The 27462-nt window shown below is 37.8% G+C and overlaps 2 protein-coding genes across 8 annotated transcripts in view; one reads left to right on the top strand and one right to left on the bottom strand.

The window, feature by feature from the left end:
• fnbp1l (formin binding protein 1-like) overlaps nucleotides 1-3343 on the top strand; it is a 39824-nt gene extending 36481 nt beyond the window's left edge. For 2 of the 3 annotated variants that reach the window (XM_056773076.1, XM_056773078.1), the window contains one exon: nucleotides 1096-3343. In XM_056773076.1, the coding sequence (XP_056629054.1) occupies nucleotides 1096-1274 (179 nt within the window). In that variant the 3' untranslated portion in view covers nucleotides 1275-3343. The remainder of the gene's footprint in view (nucleotides 1-1095) is intronic. The other variant, XM_056773077.1, reaches the window with a different exon arrangement.
• A 963-nt stretch (nucleotides 3344-4306) lies between these two features.
• The window catches only part of bcar3 (BCAR3 adaptor protein, NSP family member), a 56326-nt gene continuing 33170 nt past the window's right edge, over nucleotides 4307-27462 (bottom strand). For 4 of the 5 annotated variants that reach the window (XM_056729721.1, XM_056729722.1, XM_056729723.1 and 1 more), the window contains 9 exons: nucleotides 13259-13387; nucleotides 9510-9949; nucleotides 8759-8859; nucleotides 7615-8312; nucleotides 6868-6983; nucleotides 6178-6349; nucleotides 5961-6072; nucleotides 5679-5885; nucleotides 4307-5178 (listed from right to left, as the gene is read on the bottom strand). In XM_056729721.1, coding sequence (XP_056585699.1) covers nucleotides 5003-5178; nucleotides 5679-5885; nucleotides 5961-6072; nucleotides 6178-6349; nucleotides 6868-6983; nucleotides 7615-8312; nucleotides 8759-8859; nucleotides 9510-9949; nucleotides 13259-13387 — 2151 coding nt within the window. In that variant the 3' untranslated portion in view covers nucleotides 4307-5002. Of the gene's footprint in view, nucleotides 5179-5678; nucleotides 5886-5960; nucleotides 6073-6177; nucleotides 6350-6867; nucleotides 6984-7614; nucleotides 8313-8758; nucleotides 8860-9509; nucleotides 9950-13258; nucleotides 13388-21697; nucleotides 21926-27462 lie in introns of those variants that run through there. The other variant, XM_056729724.1, reaches the window with a different exon arrangement.

Here is a 27462-nt window from a genome sequence, read left to right as displayed (position 1 = left end):
ATGAAAATATCTTTCATTATCAAAAATCAATGACATGTCACCTTGAATTCTCATTTACTGAAAGTAAAAATCGGATTCTCATTACTGTAATGCGTAATACATTTTTATTTACAATATATATATATATATATTTATGCTCTATATTATATATATGTGACCCTTGATCACATAACCCGTCTTAAGTAGCACGGGAACATTTTTAGTAAAAGATAAAAATACATTGTGTGGGTCAAATTGATTGATTTTTCTTTTATGCCAAAAGTTATTAGAATTTTAAGTAAAGATCACGTTCCATGAAGATATTTTGTAAATTTCCTACTTTAAATATACAAAAACTCTATTTTTGTGAGTGGATGGCCTGCTACAGCACCTCTGATTCACAACTTCAAAGGCAATTTTCTCAATATTTTGATTTTTTAGCACCCTCAGATTCCAGATTTTTAAACGGTTGTATCTCAGACCGATAATGTCTTATCCTAACAACTCATAAATCAATAGAAATCTTATTTATTCAGCTTTCAGATTATGTAAAAATCTCAATTTTGAAAAATTTACCCATAAAACTGGTTTTGTTGTCCTGGGTCACATATTGTAAATAATTAATTTCCATGATACTGTTTTTGTTTAAAAAATATATACATTTTTCATTGTAAATAGTGTGATTTTATTGAACTATGGGGATGAGAATGTTTTATTCCTACTGAAATGTCATAATGCAAAAGCTCATAATAGTATAAAAATAGGCTTTGAAAAAATATTTTCAGTGTTTTTTTTCATGATCATCTCTGGTTTCTCAGCCAGAGAGGAAACAAATGTGTTCTCTTTATACTTGAGAGAGTGAGTGGAATGAATCAAAATGGATGAATCTCATGAAGTCCCATGTCCAACTCACACACCCGTCCCTAAAAAAAACATATATATAGAAAGTTGTTGTTTTACATAAATGCAAAAATAAGTTGATTCTTTACACTGTGATATTCCCCCAACTATTGTGAACTCTTTGGAATATACTGCGTTTCAACAAAGCATCAGCCATAAACCTTCCTCACTGACTTCCTGTCGAATTTGTAATGTTAAAAGTGTTTTTCCTCGTAGGCTCTAACGAAGGCACCTTGGTAATGATCGAGAACGATGTGCTGTACATCATAGAGGAAGATAAAGGCGACGGATGGACGCGGGTTCGAAAACAGAGCGGAGAGGAGGGCTACGTCCCAACTTCGTACGTGGAGATCACACTGGAGAAAAACAGCAAAGGTGCGGTCACCTACATATGAGCCCGCCCAGTTATGACATCACACATTGGAAGCATGTGTAAGATTTATCGCGACTCCTCGAGCGCAGTCTGGCTGACTACCGTATGCTTTTGTTCACTGTGTGAGCCCGAGGACGAACACACAAAAACTGACTTTGTTCATCTGCACTGCCACCTTGCTGCAGTGAATAAATCCTGAGCTGAGGCAACTTTTTATTGATGAGATTTTTAACGCTTTTAATGAATTGGTACTCGGCGAACTATTTTGAATCAGTTTTTATATTTTCAACTTGAGAAAACGGAAAACTGAACGAAACACCTGCTTTCCAAATGTCTGTCGAAAAGATGATTTGACGAAATATTACAGCTCTTTATTTGATTGAGGTTCACTTGTATGTACAGTGTGTCTACCATCCGTCATGTGTTCTAAACGCTCTTCTCTCTGAAAAGTCATTTTGTTTTGGAATTGTATCAATTTTGGTTCATCTTTTCCAGCAGGTTCCTCCTTTTTCTTAAAGCCTCGCAGGGGCACAGCCATAACTTTTTATTTGTAACCAAAGGTTATAGGCATTAAATAAAAACCCAACAAGTTACACCAGGGAAATGATCAAGTAAATTCATAATCACACTAGCGCCCTCTATTGGTGGAGGTATTTTGCCACAACTTTTTGTGTCTTTGACCGATTTTTCTGTTGTCTTGTCAGTGACTCTGTCCTCTCTCTTTCTGTGGCTACAGGTTCCTGATTGGATGAGTGGGGTTCTGAGGTGTTTGGTGGACAGGACTCACTGCTGTGGGTCTGTTAATGGGGCGGTGGGGGGGTTTAAGACCGGGACATGATTTTAGAGCCGTGCTGGGGAAGGATGCATGTTTGCATGCTGTTTGTGTCATGTCCATTAACATCATTCCATTGCAGCAGTCATTCCTGGAATAACAGGGTGTGCAGGGATGGGGTCAAAACGGGGAACCGAGACGCCCGTGAGCAATAACAGAGAACGATGATGATAGAAACCCAAAGAGAGTCATTGCCTGCCACTAACATTTGAGCTCCATTTCAAGTCAAGGGAATCTTTGTTTGTTCCATCTCATGTACCTGCACGATCCATAACTGTTCCTTTCTCGCTCTGACAAACTTGTCTCCTTAATAGGATTTAACCACTTAGCCGGCTCTAATCTCTACATACGTCTGTGATTTATCAGTGTCTTGTTTATGTCTGTCTTTACTTTAAAATGTCTACATTTCCACATCAATGCATTCCGTCATGAACGTTATGTCAACCCTGCTGTCCTTAACTGAAAAGCATGACCAATCAGAGTAGAGGAAGCATGGGGCTACAGTTCCCACAGCAACGTGCATCCACTTGCCCCGCCCCCTGCATAGCCTTGATGGACCAAAGGAGCGTGATGCAGTTCTACTTTTGACCAGCAGGTGGAGCCAAACATCAAACAAAACGAGCAGAGAAAACTCTTGGAGGACCACAAACCTATCATTACAAAACATACCAGCATCTCTGCTTTAATTTCAAGCTTCTGTGTGCTAACTTAAGGCCTGTAAAGGTTTTTCTGCCCTTCTATGCCCCCCAATTTTTCCACTCCAGATAACATGTTAAAAGTACATGCTCATCGGCTCCCAGCAAGGGACCGCGTGTCTCTAAAATGCGATCTCAAGTATGTGTATTTGTGAATGTGATTCCTGCCTATAAAACTGTATGCATATGGATGAATATATGCATATATGTATATAACTAGTTAGTTTTTATCATTAAACTGTATTAACATCTTTTATTTCAGAATGAATGTGTTTTTATTGTGACTTGTTTTCATGGATGCTCTAACCAAGCAAATGACATTCAGCGTGTGCTTGTACGTCCGACTGTGCCGTTATCACTTTGTAACCAGTTCTTCATGGTTGAATCCTATTCTCGGTAGGACCTTGGTCTTAACCAATGCACTTTTTACCCTGTTGCATTTGAATATTGGTGAGCGTGTGACGTCAGATGCGAAAGCTACTTGTATGAATGTGTTAGACGGTGGTGACCACTATATGCGGATTTGTGTGGGAGCAAAAGAAATAAATGCTTATGTCTGTCTGATTCAGTTTGTTCATCAATCTATTGAAAAAGGAGGATTTGTTATATATAGCATAAAACAGCATTATATAACAACAGAAGCAGCCAAAGTGTGATTTCTTTGTTTTCACTCTTCTGTGTTTTGAGGCAGAAGACAGTCAATACGTTTCAGGGCATTGCAGTTTTCTTTGACTTGTTTTACTGTGGGTTCTATTCACATTACTGGGCTTTGTGATGCTTTCCGTTATTGCTGTCTCTTCAGATTTGATATGCTTTTCACTTCAAGTGAAACAGTAGCCACACCTTTATTCTCTGCTGATATCGCCAGACACGCAACAAAACAATAGAGACCACCGACATGTTTATACTCGGATAACACATAAAAAAATTCAAAAGTTTTCATTGCATTAGATACAAAATATCAGATTTGTAATCTGGCATCAAAATGATTCTTGTGGATGTTTCGACTACAAACATGCTTTTTTAATAACCGTGTCAAAAACCTCTACCTTTCAAAAGTTGAGGAACACTTTTTAATTTTATCCTGTACTGAAATGATGGTAAACTCATCCAAACTACGGAATAATACTCATGTTAGTTTAGGAACAATGTTGCAACTAATCCAAAGTAAATCTGTTCATAATCTCTGTTATCATTTAGCATTTTGAGTAGAATTAGCTAAAATCATGGTATCACTGAAGCACTTTCGTGATGAAACTTCCTATCTAGGCTAAACTAGGTTTTTTTATTATTCATGTTAATGATAGTGTATATATTTAAAATGAGTTTAATTTGAAACCTTACAAACTTATCTTTGTCACAGTGTTTACTGGTGCTGTTTCAAAATATATAGAAGACTCTATTTTTACTTTATGTATAAAAATATGTATATTTATTTATTTTTGATCCACTGTATTAAGTAAATAATTGATTGTATGAAATTGAATTTGTATGAAATTCAAGACAAAGCCAATTTCTGTAACAGAATTAAGAACATTTTATTAGATATTTATTCATGTTTTAGAATATTCCATTAAAATTTTTTTGAGTGACTATTTACATGTCAACAATACTTGATACAATATATTACACAAACTAGCCTTCACATGTTTACACTAAATATGTACAGCATTTACCATGTGGGGTTTTTAAACTGATCCGGTCTGCTCTGACCGGCGGACTTCATGATATAAGACAAGAACAGTGTATACTAGCATTTTAAACATTGCTTCCTTCTTTCATAGCACTTCAGATCCATCTTAGTTATTGTCCATCATATCTGTTCTCTAAACATCCATCACTGCAGGTCACGTCACTACCACAGATGCGTATTTGAGTACTGAAACATTCTGTGTGCACCCCGACCTGCAATCTTTGGGTGGATTGCATACGGCCATTAGATAAAACCGGCATACCCTTCCTTCTTTGATGCATTTTACACCAACTGTTACCTCCCCATTTCAGCAGTCAGAAGTGTAGAGCGCAAATACACCTTTGCAAAGTCTATATGGAAGAAATGAACCATCCATAGATGTGCCAGATGAACTCATGAATGCTTTCCAAATTGCATGAGGGATCTTCCGAAGATCTTTTAGGTGCAAACGTTCTTTGACAAGACTCCATGTGCAGCAGATTCAGTTTAGAGTCATGTACTGAATTGAATGTATATACAGTCGCTTTATTTCAGAGTTCTGTGTGTTTGACTGCAGGTTCTAGTTTTCTAGACAGAGCTGTGAGGATGAGTTTGAACTTGTCGTATCGTTCTGTCTGGTTCACGGCCGCCCCTCTGCTGCCCCAAAGCAGACGCAACTGGAAATCCGTCCTCAGGATCTCCAACATGTCATCAATAGGTTGAAAATCTGGAAAAGGAAAATATTGTTACATTAAAAATAAATTTAAATTGGCTTCCTTCCTTTCTGAACACAAAAGAAGATATTTTGAAGCATGTAGGACAGCAAACAGTTCAGAAGCACTTTTTCCTACTATGGTAGTCAATGGTGGCCAAGAACTGTTTTGTTACAAGCATTCATCCAAATATCTTCTCTGTGTTCACCCAGCTTTAGAACAACTAGAGTTATTTGTGACAGAATTTTCATTTTTAGGTCTATCCCTTTACGCATCCTTAAAACTAAATGAGAAGGTTTCTTTTAAGTAACCACAAGCTTTTTCAAAATTAAAAACTCCTGTATTGCCAAAATTCCTAAAGTAAAACACTGGTTTAAAAATATAACTTCTCCACAGAGCAGTTCAACGGCGAATCACAATCTAACCACATCTATCACATAAACCTCTACATGGCTCATGACTTCCCTTAAATTGAAGCACATTACTCCCGAAATAACTTGCAGCCCGGACTTACCCTTCAGGATACGCTGTGCATTGCAGGTGTAGGTGTCTGCGTTGCGAGCGACAGCACGAGCACACTCTAGGTGGCGGAACATGATTTCACAACCTTGGTCGTTGTTCTCCCAGATGTCCATGCAGTCGAAGGTGACCGCTGACCTCTCCATCAGGGTGAGCAGAGGCATCAGCAGGGGAACGCTGGAATTGCTCAGGGGAATTTCAGCTGAAAATTAAACCAATAACTTAAATACAAATCACCTATAAATGCCATTTTAAGACTAATAAGTTAAAAACTTACCACTTCCTTCATAGAGCCCTTTGTAAAATGGCTTTAAAGATTTCTCGTAAATAATGGCCGTCTGTGTGTATTTCCACCGCAGGGTAGTCCACGTATGGTCCAATCTGGTGATCTGTTATCAAAAAATATAACACACTGAGCTTGATTTCCACACAGAAAATAGACTTGAGTCAACCTGAAGTGCTTGTGTGTATCAGATAGGAGGAGTGTTTGGTACCTGAGGCATGTCCAGTGCTTTCATTAGGGAGGAAAACGCATAAAGGTCTCCCATGGAGTCTTTGAGTTCCAGTGCGACCAGAATGATCCGGTTTAGGGTGGCTGCTCTCTCTTCTAGACTTCCTGTGCACCCTAGGATATCCACAGCGACGGCAATCGCCATGGTGTTATGCCTGTTAAAAAGGACAAGTCATGCATGTTAAATGTGTAAGTAAATCTTAAAGGGATACTTCACCTAAAAATGAAGATTCTGTCATTATTTACATACTCTCAGATTTTTTCAAATTTGTAACGATTTTTTTAGTTTTGCTGAAAACACAGGAACAAATTTGGAAGAATGTCAGACTTCATCCCCCATTTCCTGCCATAGTAGAAAAAAATACTACGGTAGTCAATTGATGATGAGATCGGACATTCTTCAAAATGTCTTTGTGTTCAGCAAAACAAAGAAATTCATGCAGGTTTGGAACAATCCTGCAAAGAAAAGTATGTAAATGATGACAGAATTTTCATTTTAAGGTGAAGTATCCCTATAAATGTATAGTGCACCCAAAAAATATCCTGTGATTTGAACTTCTTTGCTACAAAGAAGATTTAAGCAAAAGGTTAAGAATTTATAACAAGTTTCTCCTATTCGTTTTTCCGTTCAAAATTCTGGCATTAAGATCAGGTGTTGACAGCATCCGTTTACCTTTCCATGATATCCTGACGCAGCTGTCTCCCATGAGGAAGGGTCACTAACTCCAGCCCGGAGGTCACGCCCATCTGACCTTTCATCTCCTCGGAAACATTAAGTATCCTAGCAACCTGTGTCATGTACACACACACACAGTACTTTAAAAAAAAAACTTCAAAGATCACAAGTACCTCCACTAAGAAGCTGAGGTATGATTTTGAAGGATTTGGGATTAAACAGAAAGATGTGGGTGGGCCGAGCCTCTTTTCTACTTCTAATATTAATCCTGTGACTGACGTGAACAACAAACTTGTGATTTTAATTCTCAAGCGTCCAGACAAAAGCCTTATCTCAGTACCTCTGGCAGAGAGAACCGTGTGCATATGAGCCTTTTGGTGATGTTTTTAATTGAATTATATTGTTAAGTATTGTTAAATACATTTGGCCGTGTATCACAGCTGTGGTTTGTTTTTAGCTCTGCAGGAATAACCGGTGTCCATTTTGAAGAGCAGACTGACTCACATAATACGATTTTAATTACAGACGCATCCTTCATGCCTGTATTCAATGGGTGTGGATGGTTATCCCCAGTTCTCTTTTGATCATCATCGTTGTTGTGTATTTAGTTTCCTTTAACCCTCCCATATTTTGAAACTGAAAGCTATGAAACTTATATGAAACTTTTGTAGATTAGTCCTCTGTTGCCCTGAAGCTTTTAAAGTCAACATGAAATGCAAGTTTTAGAGAATTTTATAAACATACCTGACAGTCTGCGTGCAGGATGTGTTTAGCGATCGTCTTTGGATCCAGACCGACGACGAGTTCCTTTGCTTTCTTTAACACTGTCATCTCCAGCGGCTTGTTCTCCTCCGGCAGAAGGTGGAAGTGTGCGTCTCCCGGTTTAAACGCCGAATCAGTTTCAAACACAGGTCTTATAAAACCTTTAGCTTTCTGGGCATCCTCTTCATCTGTGTTCTCTTCCTCGCTGCCGTGGTCCAAAGCTTTGATCGCATTATGGTAAGAACTGCGATCCAGTCTAGTGGTGCTCTCTGTTCTTCTTAAATCCACTTCGCTCTTTAGCCGTTCCACGTAACCGTTAGTATGCAAGCTGTTCATCTTTTCCAACCCAGTATTACTGCAAGGACTCAGTTCACAATAGCTTACTTCCGGGCTACCCGACGGGTGATGTTGTTTGAATAAATTCTGCAGTTTATAGGGCTTCACCGGAGGTACCGGTGGGATGCAGGATGTTCTCATAGTGGGCACCTTGCTGGGTTTAGGGGGTGGCTTGGGACACAACTGGCTGTCAGATCCACGGATAGCCTGGCCCGGCTGGGTGTCAAAAGCAATCCTGCGGGGTACCGTAGGACTCAGTGCCGGCTCACTTCCGGTTCGGAATACTGGGGATTTAGGGCACGGCTGGCGTTCCATATGTGTTGCCTGTGCCTGGGGTCTACAGCCTGAAAGGAAAATATATCAGTATTTCATTGAAATATCTTTCATTTAAATAATTCATTCAAAAACACAGCAAGCTATGTCAGTGGAGGTGAAGGTTACTGAAGGTTTCGCATTCTGCATTGCAAAACGGATTTTTGATGTGGACAGCAAAGCTGCGTTTTTCGCATCTCCATGCCACCGACACGGGCATAAATAAATTATCCCCACTCTCATTCTGCTCTGAAGAGCTTTTATTTTGCATTCCAATCTAACGTCTCGTTTCACACGTTTAACGTTCAGCTGCTCAAAATAAAGGCCAGAAGGACATTTTGACTTTGAGAATTACTTTCGCTCAGGCACAAAGTGCATGTAGAGAAGATGACTGGTTCTGGCTGTCAGAAGTGCCTATCGCTAGAGGTTCGGAGGCGTGACGGGGTATCAGGGAAGATGAAAGCTGACAGACGCTCACCGATTGGGAGAAAACTCTCAGACTGATGGGTCTTTAGTGGCCGTCTCCTCTCCTGAACGTGGTTAAGACATGCTGGTTGACTTCCACACTTATCCTTGTTGCTGGAAGGAGAAAGATAGGTCACTTAGTTTCTTCTGAGAATAAAATGACATGAATCACACACACAAATAATTCAATATAATAAATTAAAATAATTAATCATCATTAATATTTTCACTGTTAGCATATTTGAACAAACATTTTTAATTTGATTAAAATATAATTCAAAAATTAGATATTAGGTTGTTTTCCTGTCTTTTTCTATTTAGTTTTAATGTATGCAGTTTATTTAAAGAAAAGAAATATATATTATACATGATTATTTATACCAACAATGTTATTTCTTTATGTTCATTAAATTTTTTTGAAACAATTTAAGTTATTATGAAAATATACACATGTTTATAATAAATGATTATGTATAACAAAGAGCGTTTATAGCTTTTTTAAATAAAATGTTATATGTACTGATACATATAATTTGAATAATACAAACATTTGTAACATATTTTTATAATTTCTATATAATTATTTCAATTTTTCTATTTGTTACATTTGCATTTTGAATGATTTTGTATTAAGATTTCCTGAATAATAAGCATTAAAATTTCACATTCTTATCAATTCGTTTCAAACGCTTTCAGATTATTCTTTCTTGACTGTAAAGAGTTTTGAAGGATTGTGAAACATCCCTAGATAGTCTTTCCCTCACCTTAGGAGGTTCCCCCGACCGAGGCTGTGATCCTGGCCATGTCCGTTCACGATATTCAGACTTAACCGTTTAGAAGTCAGATTCTTCCACTCCGAGTATCCCGTCTCCGCACGAGTCGATCCGACTCTGTATTTCTCCTCCAAGCATCTGAGAGGAAGAGCTCTGTTGATTGGCTGAAAGATAATAGCTCCCACAACCTCAGAAACCGGCTCACGGTTGCCCACGTAGTATCGTACTAATGCAGGGATGCTGTCGAACCCATCTTTCTCAAAGAAGTACTGAACCAGGGAATAGGCCTCGTTCATGGCTACTACATGTTTGTTGATTTTGAAGTGCTGGGCCGTGTTCTTCCACTGGCAGGTCAGGACGTAGTTCCCCGGGCTGGACAGCGAGTCTCGGATAAGAAAGTCACCATCTCTCTGGACCAGGTTTTCTGCCACCTAAGAATAAAATATATACATTTACATTTAGGCATTTGGTAGACGCCTTTATCCAAAGCGACTAGGTACATAGGTATTTGAAATCCCCTGGGATCAAACCCACAACCTTGCGTTGTTAACGCAATGCTCTTACCACTGAGCTTCAGGAAAGCGTAATTATTTTCATAATTATATATAGTATATATAGATATATAAAGTGCCTTTTTATGTTATGGGTATGTATGTGTGGCGAGATAATATAAATGCTTTCATTAATTTATTTTTTGTTTAAGATACCTTACCTTTGATAATACTTCAAAATACTTCAAAACTTTAAAAAGGTAGTGATGCGTTTCTACCCATAAATCTGGTTTTGTACTTACAACTTTCTCTCTAATCATGTTACAATATGTGTGTCCAGTAAACATCAGAGGAACTGCGATTATGACAGTGATACATGGCACGACCCAAAAAGTAGTTGTTCTTTGTGGATCACCGGAGCATTCAAGCAGTTTAGAATGATGGATCACCTCTCCAAACTGAATTGTATATATGTCTGCTGGAAGTGATTCAGAATATTAATGAATCATAATAATGGAAAGGTAGTCTAAACCAAATATCTCTGCCTTGCTCTTAGAAAATCAGGACTGTTTTACAAAACAAACTGAATCATTATTTTTTGTGTAGTATCTAAAGTGACCCCATTAAGAAGTTACAAATCTTAACATAAATCATAAATTATATATATTTTTAGATTGGATAAATGATTTGTTTTCATTTAAATGATTCTTTGTAAGGTTAGTATGTGTGCAAGGAGCAGCAGCGGCACCAGGAACAAAGTCATTGATTAAACTATTGTTCTCAGACCTTTTCTTCTGGGATTAAATAGCAGTTTATAGTTGTTATATGGTGAATTTACACTTAATACTATGGTGCATTGTTATAAGGCACCTTTTTTAGGCTGAAAATACCATTGTAAGTCCCAAGTAAAGAACAAGATGTTTGAGTAACACTGATAAGGTTGAATTTGTTCACATTAGTTAATGCGAAATAAAGTAACATGAACAACTGTATTGACATGAACTAACATTAACAAAGATGAATACATATATGCTAAAAATGTTGTTCATTGTTAGTTCATGTTAGCTAATGCATTTACTAATGTTAACAAATACAATCTTATTGTAAAGTTACTGATATGAATATGGTAATACAGTGTATTCCAGCTTTGTGAATGACTCACTTGAGTTGGTTTCTTTTAAATACAAATGAAACTGATTTTAATCATTAACGTTTGTCCATCACTGTGTTTGTTGTAAGTTACTTTACAATATGATGTGTTGCTAAGTGACACAATTAATTAATTCAACATCAGTAACGAGTCTCAATCTTTTATCCTCCATTATTTGTTTTGAATGACGGCCTTTCTCGTGTGTGTAGACGGTTTGATTATCTTCAGACAAACAGGTCCGACTCGCCCCGATGAAAGATGCAGCGCTGCGGGTAAATACAACCTGTATTACGGCCCACGTGCTGCCGGGGGCTTTGTAACGCCCTGAATGCGTAATAACAGGGTGTGTATGGATCTACGCGTTATACAAAGGGATAAATGAGTGTCTGTAGACTCACTGCTGACTTCTGTTAATGTGTTGAGAGATGCACTGTATACACAATTTTCTGAAAGACATACTGTAGTTTATCCATTGTGATGCGATAACTCTAAGAAGTATTTTTAAAGAGCAGAAAAGAGTAAAAATTGTCAAGAACTATTTTTCCATATAGATTCTTGTTTTAAATCCTTACCAAGAGATTTAAACTAGTGTAGTGAGAGGTTACATGAAGACCATTTTAACTCTTAAAGGGACAGTTCACCGAAAAATAAATAAATATGTCATCATTTCCTCATCCTCCTGTCATTTCACACCTATTTTACTTTCTTTCTTGTGCTTAACACAAAAGGCGATATTTGGAAGAATGTGAATGGCTGCCGATAAACAACATTCTTCAAAATAACTTTTTGTGTTCTGCGGAAGAAAGAAAGCAAGCAGGTTATATTTTTGGGTGAACTATCACTTCAAGCCCATTTAACTACAGCTGAACCTGAATGACTTTAATCACCAGTATATTTATGATGTTAGCTATAGCGTCTGGATGCTGGTTATTTTGTTCACGTGTTCCTGTAACGTTGAATAAATACACTTCAGGTCAAATTACAGTTACGTATCATCAATAAACCAAACTCCACCTAACACGTCTGCAGATGCACAAGTTGTCAGTTTCATGGGAATATTCTGCAAAAGGACCATCGGAAGAAGGAGACGTGCTAGTTGTCATGGAAGCGAAAGTGTAGCTGTCAACACAATGTTTGCCTAGATGAAGACCTGTTGACGGCCTTTTGTGAGTTAAGCTTGCTCCTAAATATCAATAACTGTCCCATATATAATGGCTGCACACCATCAAGTACATACGATAAACGTATAATTTTTGTTGTGTTACGAGACAACAGGCGGGTTAACACCACAATCCCAGATTTAGCTTTTCTTAAAAAAAGTCTGGGTGTGTATCTTGCCGTTCTGGTTCTGGGCAGGTTCAGTGCCTGTAAACCAGTTCAACACGAGTATATGATGTTTTGATCAACTGATATCTAAAAAGCATCTCTGGGCTTCAGATGCCTTGAGGATATGTCAGCATATGTGTTTTTTTAATAAAATTTAAAATAGGTTCTCAAATACCAACCATTAGGACTTGATAAATGAATGCCAACTTAAAACAGGAATTTTGCCACGTCCATGTGCTTATTAAGAGTCCATCTGGCAGATAAAATGTTTTTCATGGCCAGCTTCTGATCATAAATATGCCTTCACTACAGTTTCAGCCAAGCAAATAAAAATTAAAATTGAACTTTTAAAAAAGCCAAAAGACGAATATGTCCCAATGCAAGCCAAAGAAACGAAGCTAATTCGTCGCTATTACTGTTATAAATAAAAATAATGAAATATATATATATTTTTTTGTTGCATGAATCATATTCTTTGCACGATGTTAAAGCCATAGTATTTGAATTTTTGTAAATATATTATTGTCTAACCTTCTGTTATCATCCCATAGTAATGCAACAGTACTTTATTATAATTTGGCATTAGAATATATACTTTGCACTGTTTTTCTTCATCTCTTAATCCCTGTTTCCAGCTATAGCAAACATGGCCACGTGCCTTCATTACATTACCTTTTCCATAAAGAGAGTGAACGTCTGAGTGCCAGAGAGAGGCATGACTCGGAGTCATTTAAAGAGAGAGAGCGAGAGAGACAAGTCCAATAAAAGTGTACCTGTCTTGGGATGGCTCCATGATACCAGGCATGGCTCCGCAGTTCCGCGCTGCTAAGTTTCAGTTCTTCCTCTAGTTCTTTGCGTAGCTTCTCTGGTGGACCATCCATGATGTACTTGTCCCTCGAAAACTGCACATAGATGGGAACAGAAGAGTCAATTAGAGCCATAATGGCCCTAAGTGTCTACTGTCAATCCGAGAAATAATCTCATAGACGTGTCTCCTCTCTACTTTCTGATCTGTACTTGACAGGCTACTGTGCGTCTCATGATTTCTGTGCTGCTGTTTTTTGTCACAATCGAAGCCCCGCCCACTTCCTGTCTATACCTGCCTCCAGAAGCCATGAGGCATAACACACACCTTTACCTGTACACACATGGGCACACTTCAGTTGCTGGGAATCGCCGTATGCTTTTACAGGTTAGGTGGAAAACTGGATTTCACAATTCAGTTATTTTAGGAGGTAGGAGGAAATCTTATTATGGTCTTTGTAAAAGAAATGAATTAGAGTTCTTGATAAAGCATACTGCGGTTTTATTTATTTTTCCATGAAAGTTGCTGTCAGTGTTTCAGGGAATAACATACTGTGACCCATGTGACAAATACAATTTAAACACATTCAAAACACATTGCACTTCATATTATGTACGTTCGCAGTTTTAATATCGCTTAAACAAACAAAAACACATGCCATTGTTGTCATACATGAATTATAGACTTGTATATAGTTTTGTGTTTGGACATATAAATATTAATGTATATAATATTGTATATAAATTGTGTTAAATGAAATTAAAACTACATTTTTGATTCTTGCGGAGGTCTTCCGTAAGTTAAGTTTGGGCCACATAACGTTTGATTATGTTGTTGCCGCTGAAACGTCTATAATGCATTATTTGGCAAATATAGTAGGTCAACCAGATATTCCATGCGTAGGTTAAAATCTAAAGAGTAAGCTGTCTCTCACAACCTAGTTCAGATAGTTGATTTCAAGCATATTCTCGTGCTTCCTTCTCTTGAAGTGCTTGAAATGGCAGCTATGTGTGGTACCTGACCTCAGAGACCTAAAGTGGTACCTTTATACTCCAGCTTGTTGGCAGTGGGTTCTCACTGCGGTATTGCTGTTTATTTCCGAGCAAAATCTGCATGAGTGACTGCAGTGCTCATCATTTTGACTTTGTAGTTGTGATCTATTGAGCGATACGTCGACATTGAGGCGAAGGATTTTGGAATTGATGAGTAACTGTGTTTGCTCACTCAGTAGTGGAAACACAGAATTGATATGACAGTGTTTGTCTCTGTACTGAATTAATGAAGCAGACTGCGTCACTCAAACACACAGACGCACTGCTGTAATGGATGTTTTATTAATAAGTGCCAGCGTGTCCCTGTGGCCTTCCAGATTGAAACAGCTTGAATAGCATGTCCTGGTGAATGACTGTTTTTTTTTTTTACACGCCGGACATCTGTGTATGGCTGAGTAACTCTCATCGCTTATGGTGTTGTAACCATCAATGGTTCTCGAGTGACATCAATGCTCTTGAAGGTATATTTCACCCAAAAATGAAAATTCTGTCATCATGTCATCACCCTAGGATTATACCTGTATCCATTTATATGTTATGCTTAACACAAAGAAAGATATTTGGAAGAATGTGAGTAACCAAGCAGATCACGCCCCACATTGACTACCATAATATTTATTTTCCCAACTATGGCAGTAAATGGGGTCTGAGATCTGCTTAGTTACTGACATTCTTCCTTTGTGTTTAGTAGAACAAAGATATTTATACAGGTTTGGAACAATCCGAGGGTTAGTACATGATGACAGAATTTAAAGTGATGTCATCAAATGTGTGATGTTTAAAGGAAACTGAAACTCTATGAGTCTATGGATTACTTTTTATACTTATATTATCTATTAAAATGTTATTATATTTCAAATCTATACTGTATATCATAGGGATGTAACAATATCAAAATCTCACTGTAGGGTTTACCTCTGTATAAAGCCTGCGGTATTTATTGCTGTATTTCTGACGACAAATGATGACCTGGAAACGTGCCATAAGCATCCACTTTTCTTTATCATCTAATCATAACTGTTGCTTAGAGGTATGAGTTATAGTAATATATGGGTCAAATGACCTAAAAATCCCTTTTATACAATAAAATAATTGCACGAAATGGACCTTGCCAAAGGTAACAACTTTCTTTTTTCTAACTTTCTTTATGCTAGGGCCAGAAGACCTATCATTTCATACAGTGTTGTGATCACGACAATATTGAGACAATATTGCTATTGCGATAACACGATATCGATAATATTGTTACATCCATTTAAATCACTATTGGACCAGTGGACTTTGTAGCAGCACTTCCCGCAACCCGAGTTCGAATCCCGGCTTGTGGTCCTTTCCCGGGTTCCGATTTCCTCTCTCTTATCCCATAATTTCCTGTCACACTCTCAACTGTCCTATTTATATAAAGATGCAAAAAGGCCAAAAACAGAACAAAAACATTTAAGTTGAACGACTCCGTTTCTGTTACAAATCAAATAAGCACATTGTGGTGATGTTCAAAGGCTCATATTTCTTATAGAGTCTAGGCTGGCTTGAGTGCATGATGTCATTAAATTAAAAAAGCATTTAAACGAATATTCTCAGACGTCTGGACTCCGTGCGCTGTTTTTTCAGGTTTGACAGGCGAACAGAAGATGAGCTTGTTTTATTGTGATGTTGAGGAGATGTTTAGCTGCCAGTTTCTCTACGTCTCCAGTGACTCATAGTCTCAGCAGCGGTCTGTCAATCACATCCAGCGGTTATTAGTCCTGTTGTGACCACAGTCAGACACTGTGGTCCACCACAAACCACTGAGCACAACCCTGCAGCTGGACATCTCAGATCTGAAGCCTTTTTTATTTCTGGGTGCACTGTCGCTTTAAACAGCTTTTAGAGAAGGCACAAAACATTTTTGTTTACTATATTAGGATGTACTGTGGTTGTAATGGAAAACTTCACACACAAAAATAGTATGGCATGATCAGTCTGCATTCTTAGTAAGTGCTTTCAACACTTTTAACATGTTACGATTCGGTCCACGAAGCGGCTGGTTTAGATGGTCAGATGTTGTGTAAGAGCTGGAAAGAGCCTAACAACCCCATTGAATTAAACATTTCTTTGAAAAAACATTGTAAAGCATTTTAGTAACTCCCTGGGCTTATTATACTTAAATTATTCAATCCCATGCATTGGACATTTTTTCCCTTTATATGGAGAAGCTTCTAAGAGTCTTACTATGTATAGACTGACAAACCCAGACCACAGCGAGTACTGAAATACACACTGATGCCACTGGTATTGTAGTGAGGGACGGGCGTCACACCCTCTTCTTTTAGACAACGGCAAGCCGAGCCAACACCCCGCAAGCCACAAATTACAGTGACCAGATGATACAGTACAGAGTTTTAGCTTAGCTGGGAAGATTTTGTTGTTCAGTTCAATAAAATGACAAAAAAAACTAAATTAAACCAGCCAAACGTTTTTTTTCACTTTTTTTTGGACCCACATTCATGTTTTAAGTTTACAACCTTCTTGCGATTACGCCAGCCGATGTGATGTGTTTCTGGCACGGCCGTCGCATTCATTCAGCGCTACGACATTGCCTCATAACTCTGCTTTGAGAGAGAACGCTGATCCATTTAGAGGTCCGCCGAAGCCATAAATGTTTAAAAATAGCCAAAGCTCGATTGCTGGAGAGCAGCTCGGTACCGCTAGCAGAAGCAGTGTGGATATATTTGTCCTGGGAATCGATCACTTCAGCACCTCCGCTTTAATGTTGCAGCCTTTTATATCTATCGTAATTTATATCGTCTTGCATGATGGTAACATCTGACGGGTGGATGGATGCGATTCTTTTTAAATGTTGCTGTAATGTTTAACTGTGGCTCGGATTGTTTGGATTTATTGAATTGAAGGTTCAAAGGTCCAGTTGGATAATTGCTGAACACAGGTTGGCTATTGATAAAAGGACTGGAAGGATATACTTAGACACGGTTCCACAATTAAAATAGTAATTGATTCAACAAAAAAAGGAAAATTCTCTTATTTACTCATCATCATGCTGTTAAAAACGTGCATGTTGTTATTTTCTTCATAGAACACAAAAGGGGGATATTCTGGCCTTTTCAGTATGATGAAAGTAAAAAATTATTGGTACTGTAATTTAGAAAATAATTTAATAAGTAATTTAGACTCTAAATAGAAAAAGCACAATAAATGTAGTTTATTGTTTAACTTAAGAAAACTTTAAATACAGTCGTATAAATGTTAATTTTAGATACTTTAATAGTATTTCTGTCTCCTTTTTAAATCTTGTAAGCTTTTGTCGTTGCATAGAATGTAAAGAATAACTTAAAGGTGAGTCAACTATGGCCCGTATCACAGACATGGAAGTCAAGTTGAATTAAGATACTTATGTTGCTTTTATAAAAATGTCTTAGAAGAAGACATTACTGGTGTGCATCTTGAGCCAAAACAATGGCACTGATATATTTGAAGATATTTCTGGGCAAGTTATATTCAGTTAAGACAGGTCACACATTCATTTTATTTTGCGACTAGCCTTAAGACTTGTCTATGAAACTGGCTCTAAGAGTTTTCTTTTTTGGTTTAATTAATTCTTTAAGACATCCCATCAGCACGATGACTCCAGTGCACATTACACCACGTCATGGTCTGGATGATGCTACACAACAAGCTTAAGGCTTTATTTGATCTCTCATGTGCAGTGAGATCACAAGCTGATTTTGAAATGATTTATCTTGGATGAGAAATCATTCTCTTGTTAACTCCATAAAGTCTAATCTCTTTAGTGTAGGAACTGCACATCCAGCAGGTTGGATTAGGAAATTGTGCAGATTATGGCAAAGTGCAGGACTAAAGGTGGAGGTCACGTACCTGGGGAGTAAATTCAGATTGACTTTACATGTTGTGATGGAACCCAGCGATCAAACTAATCCCATGCCAGATAGTTAGTGGTGCTTGCTTAGCAACGTGCCGATACGTTTTTTGAACTCATGCCTTGTTTTTAATAAACAGAAGATATTCCTTCTGCTTCCTGTGGGGGCTTGGAGGATGCAGACCCCCGGTCTTAAACCTGAAGGTTGATATTCCCAGGGGTTTGGGAGTCATTAGTGGCCACATATGGGTATGAGAATCGACCATGTCTGGGCTTTGGAGTCGGGTCACACCCTTCCTGTGCAGGAGTAAACAAGAGTGCCATCAAAGTGTCCCGTCAGTCTCCTGGGACTTTGAACGCAGGTCCTCTTCCTCTCTTATCTGACCAACATCACACTGTCCATTAGATTGTCCCCGGGGTGTCTGCCATGTTTATGTGTTTCTAGATAGGGCACCATAAAACTAAGTCTCAGAGTTTGGAGTTGTGAGTAATGATAATGTAGGATTTATGTTCCTAAAACTTATGTTGTTCAAAATAATTTACTTAAAGTTGTTTTGTTGTCATTCCAAGAGTCTGCATAATGTGGATGTCCAAGGCAATATACAGTAGGCCAATAAATGGCCGATTTTCTCTCAAACCCCCGACTGTCCCCCGACATTTTCTCCATTTCAATCTAAAGTATGATTTAGCCCATCCCCCTCATTCCTTTCTCTTTTCTGTTCCAATCAGACCGGCCCAGACCTTTATTTGTAAGGAAGACAGAAGGGGACATAATAACAGCTCGGGGCAACTGTTTTGGATCTCTTTGAACTTGGCCTCTTTTTAATGTGTCCTCGAGCGTGCTTAATTTGCCATACAGCTATAGAGTAGAGGGATAAAAGATGGAGAAATAGGGGACACGCTTGTCCCCCAAACTCAAAATTGCTCAAAGCCATCCTAAAGCCTTGAGCCTGGAAAATGCCTTGAAGTCCTCAGAGTCGCTTGAGGCGTGTACGTTCACAGAATTATGTTTTTCAGAACATTGTTGAAATTACAACTGTGAGTACCATATGATCTGAAAAGAAAATAAGACAATTCTCAAAAGTTCCATGTTTTATATCTTGATTTATGTTGGTTTTAATTGTTATAATAAGAAGAAAGACAAACAAATGCAACAAATACATCTACACTGATAACGCGGAGTTTTCAAGAGATCTCAGACGTTTGAGTCGAATCTGTTTGTTCACTCTGTCAGAATAATTTTATTAAATGCATTGCTGAGTAATGTTCCCCAAAACCATATTCTTCTGTATATCATTGACGGGTGGTGAAATGGGACTGTGCTACACTGTGTCAGCACCTCTCCAGTAACCTGTCAATCACACAGACTTCCTGCTGTCCCACTGCTCTGTTGAGTTATTATATCTGTCACAGTCATGAGACTTTAGCTGTGTGTGTGAGTGTGGCCTTGTTTTTATATCACGCTGGTGACCCTAAACCAGTATATAATGCTAGATTGAAAGTATCATGTCAATCATCAATATTTTTTTAACAACAATGTGTATATATAAATATATATATATGTGTGTTTGTGTCACGGTTTAAGATTCACAGCTTACCCTACAGCTTTTACTTTCCATTGCTAACCTTACACTGACCAGAATAAACCCTCAAGTTGTTTTTAGCATTGAAATTTACTCCTCTCTGCCAGATGTAGCATTCTGTGTCCCGTGCCTCTCCTAATAACCGTTCTGTAAGTGACTTCCTCTCCAAAAAGAAAGAATCTATACAAGACGGACCAACACTGCCCCTCTGTCCCTCTAACTCCAAATGACCTCCAACACCATCTGAAAGACCGGAAGTCTCCATGGCAACCACTGGTTTTTGAAACGAGGCCAAAAAATATGGACCACAACCGAGACTTTAGAGGGAGGGTCTGCTGAGTTGGCCGGCAGACGTGAGAAATAACAATCATGCAGCTATTTATGCCCAAATCATCCACAGAACCATAAAATCTAGACGTTCTGATAACCATGCCAGGAATTCGCCAACGCTCTACGTGCAATTAAATGGAAGATTGGTGCTAGTACTTCTCCACATTCTTGCTGTTATATAAATCGCTCAGTGTTTTCTGGAGAGAATTGTGAATGAACATTTAAATTTAGGATTTGAAAAATTAATTATAGCCATTTTGGTCCCAGCTCTATTCAACAGCTGAAGTTTCTCAAAAATCTGCACACCTCTGTTGTGTTTGGGATTTGATGGAAGATAGATCAATAGTTTATGTGCCATTGGATAGCAGCAAGGGAGGGGAACACATTAGGGTAACCGCACATGTCAACACCTGCAGAGACTGACAGAAATATAACAATCCGCTCAATAAAATCACGGATAAAATTGCATAGTTTCTTAGCCACAAAATCTAAAATCGTCATGTAATGTTAGTATGTGATTGTCCCTGTTTTAGGACAAGATCTTTTAGTCTCACGCTGGTTATGAGTAAACCATAACAGCCACATGAAAAGCCACCAATTTACATCACTCCATAAATTCACTCAACCCGACCTGAGCTCCTCTCTCTCCTATTGACGACACATTAGATGAGTGAACAAAACAGCACGCGTTCACACTTACAGTCAGATCCATTTAGGAGACGCATCAAAGAATTCAATCAATACTCTTTAAATGCTTTTGAAAGACAACACGGAGAGTAAACTAAACAACGAAAAGGAAATGGGAGGAAATGCACTCGCACCCCTCATGTGCCCCGCATGAGAAGAGATGTCTGCCTGGCGCCTTCACTTACTATAATGAGAAAAGCCATATATCTAAAGATCCCAGATCAAAGACCGCCACAATATCGCCGCACACAGACCTACTTTACAACACCTCTTAATCTTCTCCACCACGTTTTCTGTTCCCTTTTCAAGTTATTTTGCTCAATTCTCTACTTTTTGCATCAGATTTTTTGGAATGCAGCATAACAGATCATCATAAAATAAATATAATTTCCACAGAATAAACTAACATATACTTTTAAATGTTATTACTTAAAAGGGATAGTTCATCCAAAAATTTTAATTCTGACATCATTTACTCACGCTCATGTTATTTCATACCTGCATGAACACAAAGACAGATATTATGAAGAATGTTAGTCATTTTCAGTTCCGGGACAACATTGACTACCATAGTTGGAAGAATTAAAGGGTAGTCAAAGGTGCCCGAGAAGTCTTTGATTTCCTAAATTCTTCAAAATATCTCATTATGTGTTAAACAGAACAAATGTTTTTTTCCTACTATTATAGTGGACCCAGAGCTGAAAAATTCTAACATTCTTCCAATTATGTTTCTCTGTTTTCATTAGAACAAATACATTTATGCAGGTTTGAAACGACCTGAGGGTGAGTAAATGATGACAGATTTTTCATTTTAGGATGAACTATCCCTTTAAGATACAGACGCTTTAACTCAAAACACATAATTGTGAACTTTTACTCACCTTGGCTCCAATAACAGAGCTCTTCTGATAGAAACAGCACAACGCTGCAGTGATGCTCCGTAAAATGTTGCATCTCTCCGTCATTTCACTAGTTTCGGTACAACTCATCACTCAAAATACACTCAAGACAATTAGATCACCAAAACTCACTTCCTTTCGCCTCCCATGAATGAGAGTTTTTGCAAGAGTGACCGTATCTGTGCCGTCTCGCCGCGAGTGTGCGTGTGTTTGTGTGCTCATCGGTGCATATGCTGCTCCATGCTCTCAATCTCACCCCTGGGCAGCCCATGTAAGGAGCTGTGCTAAACTCCATGTGATACTACTCTCCAACCAATCAGAGCGCAGCCATCGGCGGGAGCCCTACACAGCCAACCCCCCCAAAACCCTTCACAGCTTGTCAGAAAAGACACGATGGAAAGAAGTAAGGTGATGTGAGGACTAAGATTTCTTCAAAACCTCAGCCATCTTACAAAAATCTTTACTTTTTTTGTAAAAGCACTTTAAACAAGGATTGTTACATCTTCTTAAACCACTATATAACAAAGCTTATGTTATATATATTATGCAAAAAAATATGTTCAAAATATTATCTTAAACTTTGATCTTTGGTTGTGGAAAATTTGCTAAACGAATATAAGGAATAATATGGATGTAATGCTACGCTTAGCTCAAATTTCAAAACAATATACGAAAACGGTATCATAACAAAATATAAAAATTACAGATTTAATTACAAAACATAAATAATTTATAGATTTTTGTTGTACATACAACTTGTTAAAGTACAGACATTCAATGCTGATTTGAAACCTACTTATGTATATTAAATAAAAGTGAATGAGGTTTGTCGCTGCAAAATATAAAGGATAAAAAAAAAACATTTAAAACAATATAAATGTTGCAGCAGTTTATGTATTGGAAGCTCAAAGGATTACGTTTTATTGTAAAAAATAATCGTGATATAGCGTATCACAATATATGGATAAAATTGAGGCATAAAAGATATGTTGTTAAACAGTGCAGTGAGTACTATATTGACAATAATTAACAAAAATGCAAGGGTCTGGGGATGTGTTGACATTTAAGTCGGCATGAAATTAAAAATGTTGATTCAAATCGACGTTCACAGTTTTGCACTATTCATTATAAATTATTTATCCGTGCACATTACTAAATTAAAAATATATTTTTAATCAAAAACCTCTCTTTACTTCTGGAGCTTTATAGAGCGAAAATTATCATACCAAAACAGGATAAAGAGCAAAGTAGAGAATCGATGTAAGCACTGCTTCCATCTGAGATCACACTGAGACACAATCTCATATCAAGCAATTCAGAAGTCAATTGCTTCACTAATGACATTTAAAAGGAATCTCTCCAGACAAGACAGTGATCTCCCGTAGAGGTTTTACAAGAGCTGTTGTCCAAGCAAAACAGGGAGAGAGTTGATCCTGTGTGACGGGGTCTGCACTGAGGCACAAGGACTGTGTCTTTTAGCAGCATCATTCTAAACTCCAGTGGTCTTTTATTATCAGCAGGGGGTGATAGTCCATAATATAAAAGAGCATTTCCCCCAGCAGGAGAAACTCTCATCCCCAGCTGGGACCAGAGGCCTCCCAGACAGCCGAATTCACTCACGTTTCCCACTGGGGTTTAAATAACGGGACTACTCTGTCTCTTAGACACACACACTGCACTTAGTGTTATTGGGGCTGGCTGGCTACCTAGAGGGGCTTTTGTTGAGGGGGGTACGTGGCCCTTTTGATTGGGCTGTTCATTAACAGCATTACGATTTCTGTCATTTTCCCAGAAGGGAACCCCCTCCCAGTAGAAAAGGCTATTGGACAGAGCACAAAAAGCTCTTGAAAACCAGGACGAATAGAAGACAGAAGAGAATTCATGTTTTACAGGCCATTTGAGCATATTGAACAAGAGTTTATAGAGTGAGCTTGTCTAAACATTAAGGTGTGAATCAACACATTTCACAGACACGTATGCTTGTGAGGTGTGTGTGTGTGTTAATTGCACATTTAATGGTTATTTAGTTTAAGTACAAACCTTTATCATTGTATCCAATCTCTCAAAATCGTTTTTGTGCATATTTAACTGTTTTCATTTAGTTAAAGGAACAATGTGGCGATTTTGGCGGCATCTAGTGGTGAGGTTGCGAACTGCAACCAACGGCTCACTCCACCTTTCCCTTTCAAAGCCCTACGGCAACTAAAACGGGACAAACGTGTCGTCACGTTTTCTTTTCTTTGCAGGAGATTACGTATTTACGAAACACTCTGTAAAGCAGTTTGTCTGTTTAGGGTTACTGTAGAAACAACATGTCGATTTCCATGCAAAGGGGGCCTGCTGTGTTTGAAGATGGAAATACATTTACGTTTATGCATTTGGCAGATGCTTTTATCCAAAGCGACTTACATTGCGTTATCCTAGACATTTATACATAGGTATTTGCAATCCCCTGGGATCGAACCCACAACCTCGCGTTGTTTACGCAATGCTCTTACCGCTGAGCTACAGGAAATAACTCATTCTAAGGTAAAATTAACATAACACCTTATTACGTAAGGTCTTTATACACCTCTGAACACATAGTTATGTATATTATATTGCATTTCTGTTGATAGATCCTCACACACTGGACCTTTGAGTTACAAAAGAGTTATAAAGTATTTGGTTTAGCTTTTGTCTTTGTGACTTCATGTACTCGAGTTCGCATGATTCTTGTTTTCTCAGCATGATCTGAGAATGTCCCAAAAAGCATCTTGCTCATTTTTACTTGGCTTATTAAAAAGGAGCTTTCGAATCCCATATTTCAGTGGACTATAAACCCCACTGGAAAACTTCTCTTTGTAGGAAAAAAGTATTTTGAAATACTCCAGCAACATTTTTGGATGCAAACATTTGGATGATCAACAAGATTTGTTATGTTTCTTCCAGATTGCTCTTATGAGGTAAACAAAGACATTATAGTTGGTTGGCACACCCGCGGACCAACACAGGAATGTTCTGCTGAGAGGGGGCTCCTAAACTACCTCATTATGCACAATAAAAGCACCATGGCTCTGCGAGCAAAGCTACTTTTCTGCTACAGTCTGCTTAAGAAAGACGTCAGCTTGTTGTTTAAGGCTAAAATACACTAAGAGACTTTTGCTCAGATTTTCAGTCTGGACTTGTTCCAGAAAGTTTGTGCCAGTCTGCAGATTTGATCAGTTAGTGTGTTTCTATCTTTCTAACTTTCAAAAAGTCTGCAAGTGTATGATGTCTGGCTTTAAAAAAATCTGTTCATATTTTAAAAGTCTTGTAGTGTATTCCAGACATTATATACAAGAGAAAAGAGACTTAGGCTATAATGAAGAGAGTAACCTATGAATGTTTTTAGCTAAATTCTATGTTTAAATCACAGGTTTCCTGGGACACCTGAATTGTCATGTACATTTCTTGCTCACATGCACATCTGTCAACACCATATTTTAGTTGTCATGTGATCATTTGTGATTACAGTAAATATGTTCCCAATTATCTTTTTCAACCTAGATATTCTCGGAGCGGGAATAACATGTTCCACGCTTCCATTAAACTTTACATATGTTTTTTTACTGAAATTAAATTAAATGTAAAATTAATTAAATGTTAAACATAATGCCAGAAGTATGTACCCACCATAAAGTTTCTCTATAACAGTAAAGATAATAATAAACAATGCTGAGATCTAGAAACTGCATTTATAGTACAGACATGAGGAGAGAAAAAGAAAGCAACAACTATCCTTGGAAACGTTCATATAATTTCAGTTATAAACTTCAGTATTTAACCTTTGACTTGATTTTTATATACTATAATACTGAAGATATGTATTATCCCTTAGATACATAAACTGTGTTATGTGGATAATTCAACACTAGATGGCGCTGTGTCACTTGTTGGTTCAACAGCGATCCCATTGCTTGTTTGAGTGGATGCTTTTTAGCAGATGGCTTTCTTTATAACCCTTCCTGTAGATTCATACTTTGTTGTTAAGTTAAACCTATCTTTGCTCATAATCATACATACATCATCTTCCTGATATCTCAAATTGTTTGTGACATTTTACTCTTTTATGTAAGGTTTTATCAATTAAGATCACTTGTCAGCTTAAATGTATATATTCTGTTCATCGGTATGTTATATCTGATCTCTTGAGGTAAAGATCTAAAAGTACAGTCTTTAATAGCCCTGCATTAAAGTCTGGAACACCAGCCAAAACATTATTCTTCAATGCGTCCTATACCACGGGAGCTTGCCACATGCTATTGCTTTCATTAAGATTTAATGAAAATAAACTGGATATACGAGCAAACTTACGTTATATTAAAGACAAACAATAAGTTACAGAATTCATTACGGTTTAATGGGTACTTTGTACATGTACAATATGTTTGTATATGTATAATTTTTTTGGGGATATATATACATTTCAAGGTACAGACAATCTATCAGTTTGTGCTTTGTTCTGAGGTTGCTTTGGCTTTTTAAATAACTAAAATATCTGGCCATATTATGTCTTACATGTAAATAAGCCTACTTAATGTTTACCTTTTGTTTATGGAACTGTTCTATATAAGCTGGTTTTGTTGAGGATTAACACCGCAAAAGGTTTATGTTCCAGGAACAAAACACCCCAAAAAATAAGTCACTCTGAAAAAACCATATTGCATTTGTTCTATTGTGCTAACTGCAGGTTTGCATCTGACTGACTGTCTGATATTCAATACAACAGCGCCCATGTCAGTCTCTTTATATCAGATTTTTATTCTAAGCATTTCTCTCATCGTCTGAGGGCCGGAAACCATCTGAAGTGGCCATCTTTGTCCATGTATGTCCTCTGGTTTTCTCTGGCATATGTGTTCAGAGAGGGTGTAGACTGGCTAAAGAGGTCTTTCTGTGAGACTGGAGGGGGAACAGAGATTCATTGTTTCTGTAAAGCTCTTTCATGAGTGCTTAGCAGCTTACTGAGCAACACTGTGTGTGTGTTCATCATCAGGCCATCAAGGGACAGAACAAGTGTGTGTGTCTGTATGTGCATGTGCATGTGAGAGACAGAAAGTTCTTAGGTTCAAGAACCCACTTTCAACCAAATTTTTTTTGCTTTGTAAAATGTACACTCAAAGGTGACTTTTTGGAAATACGGAAAGATCATGATGCTACAATGCCAAAATACATGTTTTGGCATTGTCAGGCCAAACCCAGTGTTATTTTTTTGGTTAAAAGTTCTTCTCAGAATTTGTTACTTAAAGCAACAGTAAAGTGTCTCGTGACAACTTTTATTCTGCTTTCATTGTTTTCGGTTAATGTTGTTTAATAATTATTTTAAACTTAACCAGACTCCATGAGATATCCTTTCAGATCTGCATTACTATCTATTAGAAATCCTCCCTTTGTGTTCAATTGTAAAATAACAGCTGACAGGGAGCGTAAATAAGAGTTCCTTAACATGGTTGGTGTGTCTATTTGATCCGAATCATATGAGTCACAAAAACAAGTCAAGTCACATTTCTGAAGTGTGTGATTCAGTCATCGTAGCCAGATCCCTGTGGAAAGAGATTTGATCCCACCCTATACAAAATAAATGATATTTTTAAACATTAAGTCATCCAAACAATTTCCATTCCACCCTCGTCTTTGATGATAATAGCAACAATTTTGCACCAGATCGTAACCGATCTCTGCTTCACACGCAATGATGCCGGGCCAAATGATGGCGGAAATACAAAAAA

This window comes from Triplophysa dalaica, chromosome 18, assembly GCF_015846415.1.
Source record: "Triplophysa dalaica isolate WHDGS20190420 chromosome 18, ASM1584641v1, whole genome shotgun sequence".
Taxonomy (NCBI): Eukaryota; Metazoa; Chordata; class Actinopteri; order Cypriniformes; family Nemacheilidae; genus Triplophysa; species Triplophysa dalaica.
The sequence above is the reverse complement of the archived record's forward strand: the minus strand, read 5'-3'. Positions and strand labels throughout refer to the sequence as shown.